Source organism: Crinia signifera, chromosome 5 (genome assembly GCF_055691185.1).
Source record: "Crinia signifera chromosome 5, ASM5569118v1, whole genome shotgun sequence".
NCBI lineage: Eukaryota > Metazoa > Chordata > Amphibia > Anura > Myobatrachidae > Crinia > Crinia signifera.
In genome coordinates, this window is record NC_139221.1 from 264,234,850 (window position 1) to 264,248,827 (window position 13,978).

Consider the following 13,978-nt stretch of genomic DNA (forward strand, 5'->3'; position numbering starts at 1 on the left):
CCAAATCATCTTTGTAAGTAAAGCAAAAACAGCAAGCATCTTTGTGTCTGGAACAAACCATGTTGTCATGCAAGGGGAGAACATTTTTTTTTATGTGCAAGGTAAATACTGTCTGTTTTTGCATGTAGCCCACAAATTTTGCACTTTCAGATGTGTACAGGTCTTTGTTGTGCTTTGTCCTTTGAGGAGGAGCTGGACCCAGGGCTGCCAAGAGAAATCCTGGGCCCCGGTACAACAACTTCCTGGGGCCCCCACAGACAGAGCTCCTCTGCGGACCTGTTGTTACGCCACTGCTTCCAAGGTGGATACAGGGACAAAAATGTACACCGTAATGTCTATTACACATGTCATACACCCATTACATATTATACCACATGCCATAATGCCCATTACACATTATTCCACACACTGTAATGCTCATCGCATATTAGGGGGTTAATATGCTCGTTGCCATTGGATTAACCTGCTCTGCCAGGTGTTACATGCTCTGCCAGGGGTTAACATGCTTGTTGCCATGGATTTTCATGCTCTGCCATGGGTTAACATGCTCATTGCCATGGATTTATAGGCTTTCCAGGGGTCAACATGCTCGATGTCATGGAGTTACAGTACATGCTCTGTCAGGGGTTACATGCTGACTTCCAGAGTCGGATCTCAGCCCCAGCAGCATGCAGGGAGGCAGCAGACACAGAGCAACCAGCCACCCACCTTCCACCTTGGAACACAGTGACCTAGACATGGGTGGGGAACCAGGTCTGGGACTGCTGGGCTGGAGACATGGCACTGGCACCTGCTGCTGCTGGTGGTGGCTGGAATGGGAATGTGAGGAGCGGGGAACAGCTGACTCAGACCTGGCGTACTCGCCACCAAATTTTTTTTTTTTCAAACTGTGTGTCCAGACCAGGGCCCCACTGACAGGCCCGGGTCCAGGTAAACTGTACCTGCTCCTCCCCTCTCTCGGCACCCCTGGCTGGACCCATGCTGCGCATGTACCGTATGGTTCTGCCATGAACTCTGATGCCATTTGGAGACACGCAGAGGAGGCTGATGAGTGAGATGGATGAGACCAGGATCTCTGTTGATTTTTTTTTTTTTAGATTTTCTGGCTTTTTTGTTGTAGCTGCAGTGGCCAGTATGAGCGACCACATGGACCGACAGTGACGCAGATGGTCCAATATAAGGAGTAGAGTAGTGATAGCTAATCCGACCACATCTGAATCAGCCCCAGGAGTTACTTGCTTTATATTTTTCATTTTTGCTTTACTACAAAATCAGAATCAGGTCCATACGCCCATGCTTATGCACACGCAGAATAGCTATTTAACCCTTTGAGTGCCGAGTGAATTTTTCAAAATTGTTGAAAAAATTGCCAGGCAAACGTTTTAAATCGTCATGATGACCTGTAATGTTTACAACATTTTTATTTGAATCCATGTAACAAATGTGAGCGGCGCTGGCATTTTTAGTGTATATTTTAAACATCTCTCACGGAGATGTTGGCACTCAAAGGGTTAATAACGTGATGAAGCACTGGTTATATGGTGTCTATTTCAATACTAGGTGATTCATCGCGCCCTACGGGCGCTCTTCACACCGTCGTAAGGGGCTGCGCCCCCTTAATTTGTGAACGTTTGTATATGAGAAATATGGTTAGAATTGTATGAAAGATGCCTGTATTGCAACTTAGGTGTCCGCGAATCGCGGGAGGGGGGGTCGCGGGGTGGGGTGCCGAGAATCGCGGGGGGGAGTGTGTGTGCCGTGAATCGCGGGAGTGGGGGTTGCGGGGGGGTGGGGGGGTGTGACGCGAATCGCCACAAGAAAAAATCAACACAGAAAGGTCAACACATGTAAATGTTGACATAAGTGTGGCACTTCATTGGTGTCCATGTCGACACATGAGAATGAATATGAAAATATTCAAAAAATGAAAAAAAAACTTCAAAAACTCATGTCAACCTTTTTCATTGTCGACCATAGCCATGTCAGTGTTTTCCATGTGCAATTTAATTCTGGAGCTGCCGCGAATCACGGGGGGTGCCGCGAATTGCGGGAGGGGGGGGTCGCGGGGTTGGGTGTCGCGAATCGCGGGAGGGCGGGGTTCACAGGGGTTCCGGTGGGGGTTTGCCGCGAATTGCGGGAGGTGGGGGGTCACGGGGGTGCCGCGAATCGCGGGAGGGGGGGTTGCGGGGGGGTGTGACGCGAATCGCCACAAGAAAAAAATCAACACAGAAAGGTCAACACATGTAAATGTTGACATACGTGTGCCACTTCATTGGTGTCCATGTTGACACATGACAATGAATATGAAAACATTCAAAAAATGAAATAAATCTTCAAAAATTCATGTCAACCTTTTTCATTGTCGACCATAGCCGTGCCAGTGTTTTGCATGTGCCATTTAATCCTGGGGCTGCCGCGAATCGCGGGGGGTGCTGCGATTTGCGGGAGGGGGGGGGTTGCGGGGGGTGGGTGCCGCGAATCGCGGGAGAGCGGGGTTCATGGGGGTTCCGGTGGGGGGTTGCCGCGAATTGCGGGAGGGGGGGGGTCGCGGGGGGGTGCCGGGGTGCCGCGAATCGCCGGAGGGGGGGTTGCGGGGGGTGTGACGCGAATCGCCACAAGAAAAAAATCAACACAGAAAGGTCAACACATGTAAATGTTGACATAAGTGTGGCACTTCATTGGTGTCCATGTCGACACATGAGAATGAATATGAAAATATTCAAAAAATGACAAAAAAACTTCAAAAACTCATGTCAACCTTTTTCATTGTCGACCATAGCCATGTCAGTGTTTTCCATGTGCAATTTAATTCTGGAGCTGCCGCGAATCACGGGGGGGTGCCGCGAATTGCGGGAGGGGGGGTCGCGGGGGTGGGTGCCGCGAATCGCGGGAGGGCGGGGTTCACAGGGGTTCCGGTGGGGGGTTGCCGCGAATTGCGGGAGGTGGGGGGTCACGGGGGGTGCCGCGAATCGCGGGAGGGGGGGTTGCGGGGGGGTGTGACGCGAATCGCCACAAAAAAAATCAACACAGAAAGGTCAACACATGTAAATGTTGACATAAGTGTGCCACTTCATTGGTGTCCATGTCGACACATGACAATGAATATGAAAAAATTAAAAATAAATCTTCAAAAACTCATGTCAACCTTTTTCATTGTCGACCATAGCCGTGTCAGTGTTTTGCATATGCCATTTAATCCTGGGGCTGCTGCGAATTGCGGGGGGTGCCGCGAATTGCGGGAGGGGTCGTGGGGGGGTTCTTTTTGCAGCGAATCGCGGGAGGGGGGGTCGCGGGGGTGTTTTTGCTGCGAATCGCGGTAGGGGGGGTCGCGGGGGAACGGGTGTTTTTGCCGCGAATCGCGGGAGGGGGGGGCGCGCGGGGGGGGGGAGGTTTTGCCGCAAATCGCGGGAGGGGGGCGCTCACCTGGTGGCTGTGGAGTAGCAGTGCTGGGCAACATGGGAAGGCAGTGGGTGTCTGGCACTGTCTGTGGGCTCACTGGGCTGGTTCTCTGTCACATACCTCCCAACATGACCCTCTCCAGGAGGGACACAATGCTCTGTTTCTAGACTTCCCCTTAATGTATGATTGCCATCACCTGTTTTAAACAGGTTAATTTCTCAGAAAGGTGTTCAGCACAGATGAAGGCAATCACACATTAAGAGGAAAGTCCAGGAACAGAGCGTTATAGACACAGACACCCACTTTGAGTGACAGATGTAGCCAAATATATAGGAGATATTTGTGTTACTCCTGTTGTGCTTCTTTATTTTATTTGGGATACATACTGATGACTGATGTTTGGGATGCCGGCGTTCAGAATACCGACATCCCGATGAAGGGAATCCCAAAAGGGTTCAGATAAGTATACTTACCCAAATTTTTGCTCCTGGCAGCAGTGTTGTATTTCCAGTGATCTATTTGAAAAGATGGCACTGGCCCAGCAGATAGCTGTGAGGTTATGCTAAGATAGGATCTTAAATTACACCAGAAGGGATAGTGAGTGATGTGCAAACTATCCGCTAAAAATTCCAGCGTCGCTGACATTTGTTATATAAATTCAAATAAAAAAATGTTGTGTTAAGGTGCATACACACTGTACAATTTGCTATATAAGGTAATCAATAAAGGTCATTATGAATAATAAAAACGTTTATTTGCCAATTTTCACACCTATTTTTGACAAATTCACTTTAAAGGGTTAATGTTGTATAGGGGTTTTCTTTTTGTGCACTATACAGAAAAAGAGTACAAGGATAAATGTAGTCTGCAAATTTGTAACAGTGGTTTGGTTTTGTTAATGTGCCCATGAGAAACTGAGTTTATATTGGTTGTATCACCAGTAAATCACATAACAGGTTTTACAGAGAGAGTGCCCACAATGGTATTGCTTTATTTGATTTTTGTGCTTTCTGGTTTTCCATCTGGTGATAGGAATGTTTATCTTATAAAAAATGTCTGTACTCCTAGAAGCAATTCCCACACGAAAATCATGATTTTGATAATCTTCTCAATTCCCGGCACGGTCAAGTAATGGATTGATTCTTTTGTATTCTAGATGCTGAGGAATACCAGCCTCCAGTTTGGAAATCATACTGTGAGTATTATCTGTATTTTCCCTTCCTTGTCTAGACACTTTGTACATCTAAGCAACAGTTAGAACAAATCAATCATTAGAGCTTTCAGATTAATATTTGCCTTCCAGGAAAAATGTTAATATGATTTAAACCTCAAATAATTCCATAGTACTCTCAGCTAATTGTGTCACATTGCTTTCCTCCCAACTGTCCCACTTTCCAGAGGAACGTCCTGGTTTTTGGGGACATTCTCATGTCCCACCTGGAGCTACCAGTGTCCCGCAGCAGGGGGGGGGGGGTAGTTTGTAGCCGGGAGCTATGTGGGGGGATACCGAGGGAGCCGGGAGCTGGGCTGCAGGAGAAAAAAAAAACATACAAAAGAATGGGCAGCCATTGAGAACTCTCTCAGCCAATCAGTGTAAATTGTACGCATTTGCAGATGTACACACAGGGTGGAAATCATTCACCATCAAATGATTTTTTTTCCCCTGACCTGATGATGTCAGTGGCCCTTACCCCCTATGGCCGGGAAACGCCTGCAATTTCTGGGAAACCACCAGAAAACACTGGCTGCACAGCCCCAGTCAATCAAACAATGAGTGGCTTGCAAACACAGGCGTACTGAACTTGTACTCACACAGAGGGCCCATGTGCAGTCCTCTGATTATCGGATAGGCTTAGAATTTGCAGCCCTTTTGAACAAATCCGAATCGGGCAGTTGGCAGTTCAATTGGAAACATTGGGCCAGATGTATCAAGCTTCATAAAGTGATAACATGGAGAGTGATAAACAGCCAGCCAATCAGCTCCTTTCTACCATGTTACAGGCTAGGTTTGAAAAATGACAGGTAGGAGCTTATTGGCTGGTTGTTCATAACTCTCTTGATACATCTGGTCCATTGTATGGTTGTTATAAGCTACAGTTGCAACTGTATAACAAACAAGTACATTTGTATTTTTATAAATCAATAATAAGAATTTAGACAGTAACAGATTATCATTTTTGTTTACAAGTATAAAGGATTTTCTTTTTGATTGTATGTCCTGGCAAAACCATCTGAGAATGTTTTTACCAGAACTGCATTGATGCTTGAGATATATATATATATACGCACACACACATACATATGGCCATAAGTAGCGCTGTACGCATCTTTCGATATGACTGACCCAATGTGTACGCCTGGTTGACTATCAGAAAACAAGATCAGACAGGCTTGTTTACAGCGAACTGTACATAGTGAGATATCGCACAACACGTCTTCCCTGAACTTTGCTTGCTAACCTGACGATGCTCAACTCTGCAGCCCCTCTAAGAATGCTTCTAACCCAGTATTCAGAGACGGCTGTCTGACTCAGGTGAGGGACAGTCTGAGACAGGTTAGATGGAGCTTATTTGCTATTTTTCCAGTTGACCAGTAATTTAAAATAACTACAAAGACTAAATACCTGATCTAGGCCCGCCACTGCATCCTGGCCAATCGCTGTTAGACTCAATGTTGGAATAAGGAAAAGCATGATTTATTTGGCAGGTACTGCATAGAGAATAACAACTAGTCACATGACAGCATATACCCTGATGTACCCCTGAGAAGAGTTACCTTGCTTCTTTGTTACCATGGAGATGCGACAGTCATGCTTTATCTTTCCTGTCCTTGAGCATTAACACTTTCCCTGTGAATCCTGTCCTTGTACATAGTTGAGATTGTGACTACAAACTTTGTAATTTGAAGTGATGTGTTTATGGCTTTAAACCATAGAAATAATAATACATACAAATATTTGCAGTGGAAAGATAGGGCCACTATGAATTGGGGATGTGTTTGTCATATACTTTATAAGTTCTTGAATATTTTGTTGCTCAGAAGACGGATTTGAGTTAATTGGCAAAGGTTAGGTGTGAAGAGGTCTTGATTTTTGTATGAATGTGTCCCAGACACCATGGGGGAAATTTACTCAGATGTGTATTCTACTTCACATGTGATGTTGCTATAGGCAGCCAATCAGAATCTACTTCTTATTTATTTAGCACCCTCTAGAAGATAGTAGACAGGATCTGATTGGTTGCCCATAGCAACATCACATGTGAAGTGAAATACACATCTTAGTAAATTTTCCCCCATATCTTTTCTTGTACCTCCCTTTGTCAAACCGTGTATCAGCTGTAAGTACAGGACTAATTCAGCCATGTTGCACTAGGGGGGCCCAGCCATACAAGCTTGGAAATTCCACTTTTCAGACTATTTGGAGTTTTAAAGGGGCAATCATTTACAAGACAAAACCATTTAAATGATTGCCTCTGTAACAAAACCCCTGAGTTCAACCTGCATCCCTCGTGGCCGCCAGACCTACTCCTTCGGCTATCATCTGTTATTGCCAGGGGTTCCATGCTTGTTGCCATGTGGGATTACATGCTCATTGCCAAGGGGGAACACATGCTCATGTAACTGGGGGACAGCCGCCGCCGGGCAGAAATGACAGCCATTGACAGCCTGGCAGAGAGCAGCGGGCTGCCTGGCTGTATTTAGAGCACTGCAGGGCCCGGCTATTTGAAATAATACCTCTTTCACACCAGAAAATGCAGGGACTTAATGATTTTGGTCCCATGAAACTGGGACGTTTGGTTCCAGATAAATCTGTCCTCATACAACATGAACAGCCATGAAATTACATTTCAGAAATAAATAAAAAATCGGTTTTCCGTGTTCAGCCTGGTGTCAGATTGAAGGCCCAGCGATTTGGATTCAATCCTTTGGGGATTGGGTTGGAGGGGGAACTGGCAGCCATTGGAACCAGGTGGGGTTTGGAATTAGTGGGTCCCATGTTATCCTATGAGGAAAACGTTCCAGCTGTGCCTGGTGGTATCTCTGGTTCCCGGGGGGCTAGCAACGCGGTGCCGGGCTCATTGGAAAGTGGAGAGTGGGCCTGGAGCTGTAGCTCCATCAGGTCCATTGCTAATCCGGCCCTGTACCTACCCCTGGCTTAGGTTGTAAAGTCAAAATCTACACCCAGCTCAACAGAAGCAACACTGTCTAGTCAGAACGGTACCAGTAGAAGATGGCCGTTACCTGGGAGACACCACCGTATCTCTCTCATTTGGCTGCAATGATATTGGGCTTAGCACAAAGATTGTACTTACATAACAAAGGCCCTTATTCTGGTCGGTGCGGATATATCTGCGTGCGTTCGGCCCGCCGATGTTTTGTGTCTGCGCATGTGCAGAGGCGTCTCTGCGCATGTGCGAGCGGGGCGTACGGCCAAATCCCGCATGATATGTGAACACTCCGAACAGGGGGTGGAGAGGGGCGTGAAGGGCTATTTGGGCTCATTACCATATGCATACGCCCCGCGTTTCATGGGCGTTCCCATGCAAACGCTGGGCGTACGTATGGTAATGCGGCCATGACGCACGTGTAGGGGGCGGACATATGACATCGCCGGATGTCAGCTGCCCGCCCAGATCCAGGCTTTTGCACGGAAAAATGTCCGTGTGGTCTGAGGTTGCGGGAGCTGGTGGAGCTGCGACCATCGAATGATGGGGGAGGTTCCCTTAGATGGAGGAGGCGTATTCCATGAAAAATACATGTGCGGTCCGTTCGGCCAGCTTCTTACCGCGTACGGACGGAGTTGGCGATCCGTATGGAAGGCGGGGTTTCGCACGCACGGTCCTTCCCGCATATTCGGATCCGGCCGCACCGATCAGAATAAGGGCCAAAGTCTCTCTGGATTGGGAACAGTTTAGTGGAGGTACTGTAACCACATTCTCCTCATCCAGATCATAGCAGCACCCCTGCAATGTGGGAGAATGCAAAAGATGACTTGGCTGAGGATGAATGAGTTACCAGTTATGTTTATACTAGGTGATTCATCGCGCCCTACGGGCGCTCTTCACACCGTCGTAAGGGGCTGCGCCCCCTTAATTTGTGAACGTTTGTATATGAGAAATATGGTTAGAATTGTATGAAAGATGCCTGTATTGCAACTTAGGTGTCCGCGAATCGCGGGAGGGGGGGTCGCGGGGTGGGGTGCCGAGAATCGCGGGGGGGAGTGTGTGTGCCGTGAATCGCGGGAGTGGGGGTTGCGGGGGGGTGGGGGGGTGTGACGCGAATCGCCACAAGAAAAAATCAACACAGAAAGGTCAACACATGTAAATGTTGACATAAGTGTGGCACTTCATTGGTGTCCATGTCGACACATGAGAATGAATATGAAAATATTCAAAAAATGAAAAAAAAACTTCAAAAACTCATGTCAACCTTTTTCATTGTCGACCATAGCCATGTCAGTGTTTTCCATGTGCAATTTAATTCTGGAGCTGCCGCGAATCACGGGGGGTGCCGCGAATTGCGGGAGGGGAGGGTCGCGGGGTTGGGTGTCGCGAATCGCGGGAGGGCGGGGTTCACAGGGGTTCCGGTGGGGGTTTGCCGCGAATTGCGGGAGGTGGGGGGTCACGGGGGTGCCGCGAATCGCGGGAGGGGGGGTTGCGGGGGGGTGTGACGCGAATCGCCACAAGAAAAAAATCAACACAGAAAGGTCAACACATGTAAATGTTGACATACGTGTGCCACTTCATTGGTGTCCATGTTGACACATGACAATGAATATGAAAACATTCAAAAAATGAAATAAATCTTCAAAAATTCATGTCAACCTTTTTCATTGTCGACCATAGCCGTGCCAGTGTTTTGCATGTGCCATTTAATCCTGGGGCTGCCGCGAATCGCGGGGGGTGCTGCGATTTGCGGGAGGGGGGGGGTTGCGGGGGGTGGGTGCCGCGAATCGCGGGAGAGCGGGGTTCATGGGGGTTCCGGTGGGGGGTTGCCGCGAATTGCGGGAGGGGGGGGGTCGCGGGGGGGTGCCGGGGTGCCGCGAATCGCCGGAGGGGGGGTTGCGGGGGGTGTGACGCGAATCGCCACAAGAAAAAAATCAACACAGAAAGGTCAACACATGTAAATGTTGACATAAGTGTGGCACTTCATTGGTGTCCATGTCGACACATGAGAATGAATATGAAAATATTCAAAAAATGACAAAAAAACTTCAAAAACTCATGTCAACCTTTTTCATTGTCGACCATAGCCATGTCAGTGTTTTCCATGTGCAATTTAATTCTGGAGCTGCCGCGAATCACGGGGGGTGCCGCGAATTGCGGGAGGGGGGGTCGCGGGGGTGGGTGCCGCGAATCGCGGGAGGGCGGGGTTCACAGGGGTTCCGGTGGGGGGTTGCCGCGAATTGCGGGAGGTGGGGGGTCACGGGGGGTGCCGCGAATCGCGGGAGGGGGGGTTGCGGGGGGGTGTGACGCGAATCGCCACAAAAAAAATCAACACAGAAAGGTCAACACATGTAAATGTTGACATAAGTGTGCCACTTCATTGGTGTCCATGTCGACACATGACAATGAATATGAAAAAATTAAAAATAAATCTTCAAAAACTCATGTCAACCTTTTTCATTGTCGACCATAGCCGTGTCAGTGTTTTGCATATGCCATTTAATCCTGGGGCTGCTGCGAATTGCGGGGGGGGGGGGTGCCGCGAATTGCGGGAGGGGTCGTGGGGGGGTTCTTTTTGCAGCGAATCGCGGGAGGGGGGGTCGCGGGGGTGTTTTTGCTGCGAATCGCGGTAGGGGGGTCGCGGGGGAACGGGTGTTTTTGCCGCGAATCGCGGGAGGGGGGGGCGCGCGGGGGGGGGAGGTTTTGCCGCAAATCGCGGGAGGGGGGCGCTCACCTGGTGGCTGTGGAGTAGCAGTGCTGGGCAACATGGGAAGGCAGTGGGTGTCTGGCACTGTCTGTGGGCTCACTGGGCTGGTTCTCTGTCACATACCTCCCAACATGACCCTCTCCAGGAGGGACACAATGCTCTGTTTCTAGACTTCCCCTTAATGTATGATTGCCATCACCTGTTTTAAACAGGTTAATTTCTCAGAAAGGTGTTCAGCACAGATGAAGGCAATCACACATTAAGAGGAAAGTCCAGGAACAGAGCGTTATAGACACAGACACCCACTTTGAGTGACAGATGTAGCCAAATATATAGGAGATTCTTATATCCATGCTAAACAACACTACTTGTGAGATGTGTGTCGTGGCACCAGTAGTGAACCCTAGTGACAACGGCTCTATAGTTGATATGGTGCATTTTAAAGCAGTGCACATGGCAACATGTAAGAGTAGATGCCAGCGACCGATAACATACAGCTTAGCCAGATCCAGGGCAAAACAGGCGGAGTCTGACTATACTGTCTTTTAATCGTCATCATTATATATTTCAAGCCCACAAAACTCTGCAGTCTATACGACAAATCATACAAAAACAGCAACTATATAACAAGGACAAATCATACAAAAACAGCAACTATGTAACAAGGACAGAAAAGGTTATTATAGACCCTGCTGCTTAGCGTTTGCAATCTAACATTTTTAATGGGATTTACTGCTGCGTGCTGAAATTATCTCTCTTCATGATAAAAACTTTCATCTGCAAGCTTTATTATTAGCTGTCACACAAAAAGCAATTAGTGTGTACGGTTAGGCCCATACACACTAGAAGATTTTCATTTCAAAAGACTTTGCCTAAATCTCTGATAAGCCCTGTACACATGCATCGATTTCTCCCGATTTCCGATTCGATTTTGCTTATAGAAGCAAAATCGAATCCTAAACAAAATCGAATGGTTTTTGTGTCACTTTCAATCTACATTCGATTCGATGCACGCTCCCGTTTTCACAAAATCAAACAGAAAAATCTACTGTCCAGCCAAGGAAATATCGAATCCGATCTAGTAAATCGAATGTGTACAATGTGCCATGAATGTATATCGAATTCGATATCTAATGCAAAAGTACAGATCTAATGCCAAAACGAATGGAAAGATCGGTACTTGTGTATTTTGGCGGCGCCCATCGCATCGCATACCATAACGCATACGATGGTATGCGATGCAACGCGATATCGTACGATAGTGCACGATGGCGTACAATTTTGAAATTGTATGCCATTGTACATGGCATACAATGCCATACGATGCGATGCGATTAAACATTGTATAAGCACCCTAATGGGTGCTTATACAATGTTAAGCACCCAAATGGGTGCTTACAATGTTAAATGCACCCCCACGCCACCCCCCCACTATAAACGTGAACCCGAAGCGTGGCGAGCGGCGTCGGTACGCGTCCTACGACCTTTTCATACCCCCACTATCCACGTCGGCGTGGAGTTGAGAATAGAATAGTGTGGCGAGCGCAGCGAGCCACCGTGCCCGAAGCGTGGCGAGGGGACGCGGATACCTGTGAAGCCCGCGAAGGGACGCGTTTACCTGTGAAGGTATCCACGTCCCCTCGCGGGGCTCGCTGCGCTCGTCACGCTTCGGGCTAGGTGGCTCGCTGCGCTCGCCACACTATTCTATTCTCAACTCAACTGGGGGTATGAAAAGGTCGTAGGACCCGTACCGCCGCCCCACGCGGGCTCGCTTCGCTCGCCACGCTTCGGGTTCATGTTTATAGTGGGGGGGTGGCGTGGGGGTGCATTTAACATTGTAAGCACCCATTTGGGTGCTCAAAAGCACCCTTTAGGGTGCTTATACGATTTTTGATCGTATAGGGGGCCAAAATCGCGTCGCATCGTATGCCATCGGGTGCATGGCATGCGATGCGATCTGTTCGTTGTACGACGGACATCGGGGGCGCCGCCAAAATACACAAGTACCGAAAGATCTAATGCCAGATCTAATAGAAAATCGAATCTAACATCGAATCAAAAGCAAATCGATGTGTGTGTACAGGGCTTTAGATACATCTTTCACCAAAGTAGTGTGTACACACTGAGCTATTTTTCCCAAAGAGCAAGAGATTTTCAGGTGGCGAAAGACTTTGATGAAAATCTTTTATTATAAAAGGCTATTTACATAATGGGCTGAGTTTGAATTCCAACGGTGGGAGCAGGGGCCATTTTATTCAGTGCATTTCTGTTCTTGGGGCCTGATTCAAAACTGATGGATGTGCTGCATATATTCGGAGCCCCAGGTAAACCGCCCCATGCCGCCTCACCCATGTGCACGGCTATGTTTTCATTTGCAGCCGGGCATGTAGGGAGAAATCCATTCACCTGCACCAGCAATGTATACGTTACCGCCATAATTTACATTGGTGGGCAGTGGCGGTGATAATGCATATATTGCTGGCCTTCAGCAACAATGTATGCATTACCACCGTAATATACATTGTCGGGCAGTGGTGGTGATAATGCGTATATTGTTGGCCTTTGGCAACAATGTATGCATTACCACCATAATATACATTGGCAGGCAGTGGCAGCTGTAACGCATACATTGTTCTGTGAGACGTGCATCGAGACAACACAGAGCAGGGGGAAGGAGCAGGGGAAGGGAGAAGGGGAGGCATCGTGGCGGTCCACGGGCTGAAAGTGTATAATCTTTCAGCCCGCGCTGCACGCACACAGCAATGATGGATGAAAAACCATCCATCATCGCTGGCATGCTGGTTAAACCTTTTAACTTTGCTAGCAATGATGCGGGAGCGCGCATCATCGCTAGTCTCCCATCGGTGGCCCATACACACTTGGTGATTTTCATCTGAAAACGGCCAAAATGAGTGTGTATGGGCTTTTAGATGCACCCTTAGACTTGTCATCTTTTGTTAAAGTGAGAGTTATGCCCCATCCCTGCCGATACCGATATTGAAAGCAGCAGGGACCTGGTGGAGTGCCAGCAGCGCCAAGTTCATATACACTTGCCGATGCCATCGAGGAAGGGAGTGATGGGGGGAGGGGATGACGGCCATGGCTGTCGTTAACGAGGACCTCCCTCGGCTAAACATGAGGGAGACGGTCATTATCAAAGCTTGGGAGCGCACATCGTTAAAGATATTGAGCGTACACACATTTTCCTTTCACGGTCCTTTCACTTGCAATGTATTGCATGTGATCTTGGGTACTTGTTTCCTAGCACGGCGCCCATCGCATCGCAGACCATAAGGCATATGATGGTATGCAATGCGATATTACGCGATGGCACACGATGTTATACAATTTTAAATTGTATACCATCGCATTGTATGCCATTGTATGGCATATAAAATGGTATGCGATTTAAAATTGTATAAGCACCCTAATGGGTGTTTTCAATGTTAAATGTGCCCCCTATAAAATAATTAACCGTAATGGGTGCTTAGTATGTTAAAAGCACCCCCACTATCAACGCCAACCTGAAGCGCGTCGAGCACAGCGAGTCCGCGAGGGGCGGCGGTACGCGTCCTCCGACATTTTCATACCCCCACTATCCACGTCGGCGTGGAGTTGATTTTATATAGTGTGGCGAGCAGACACGGAATACATGTAAAGTAATACGCGTCCCCTCCCGGGGCTCGCTGCGCTCACCATGCTTCGG

General features: G+C 48.2%; 1 protein-coding gene across 1 annotated transcript in view; it reads left to right on the top strand.

Annotated features, from left to right (window-relative positions):
• Positions 1-13,978, top strand: part of CHN2 (chimerin 2) — a 302,557-nt gene that overhangs the window by 94,037 nt on the left and 194,542 nt on the right. The window contains exon 2 of the mRNA XM_083188957.1: positions 4,556-4,594. Within this exon, the coding sequence (XP_083045083.1) occupies positions 4,556-4,594 (39 nt within the window). The remainder of the gene's footprint in view (positions 1-4,555; positions 4,595-13,978) is intronic.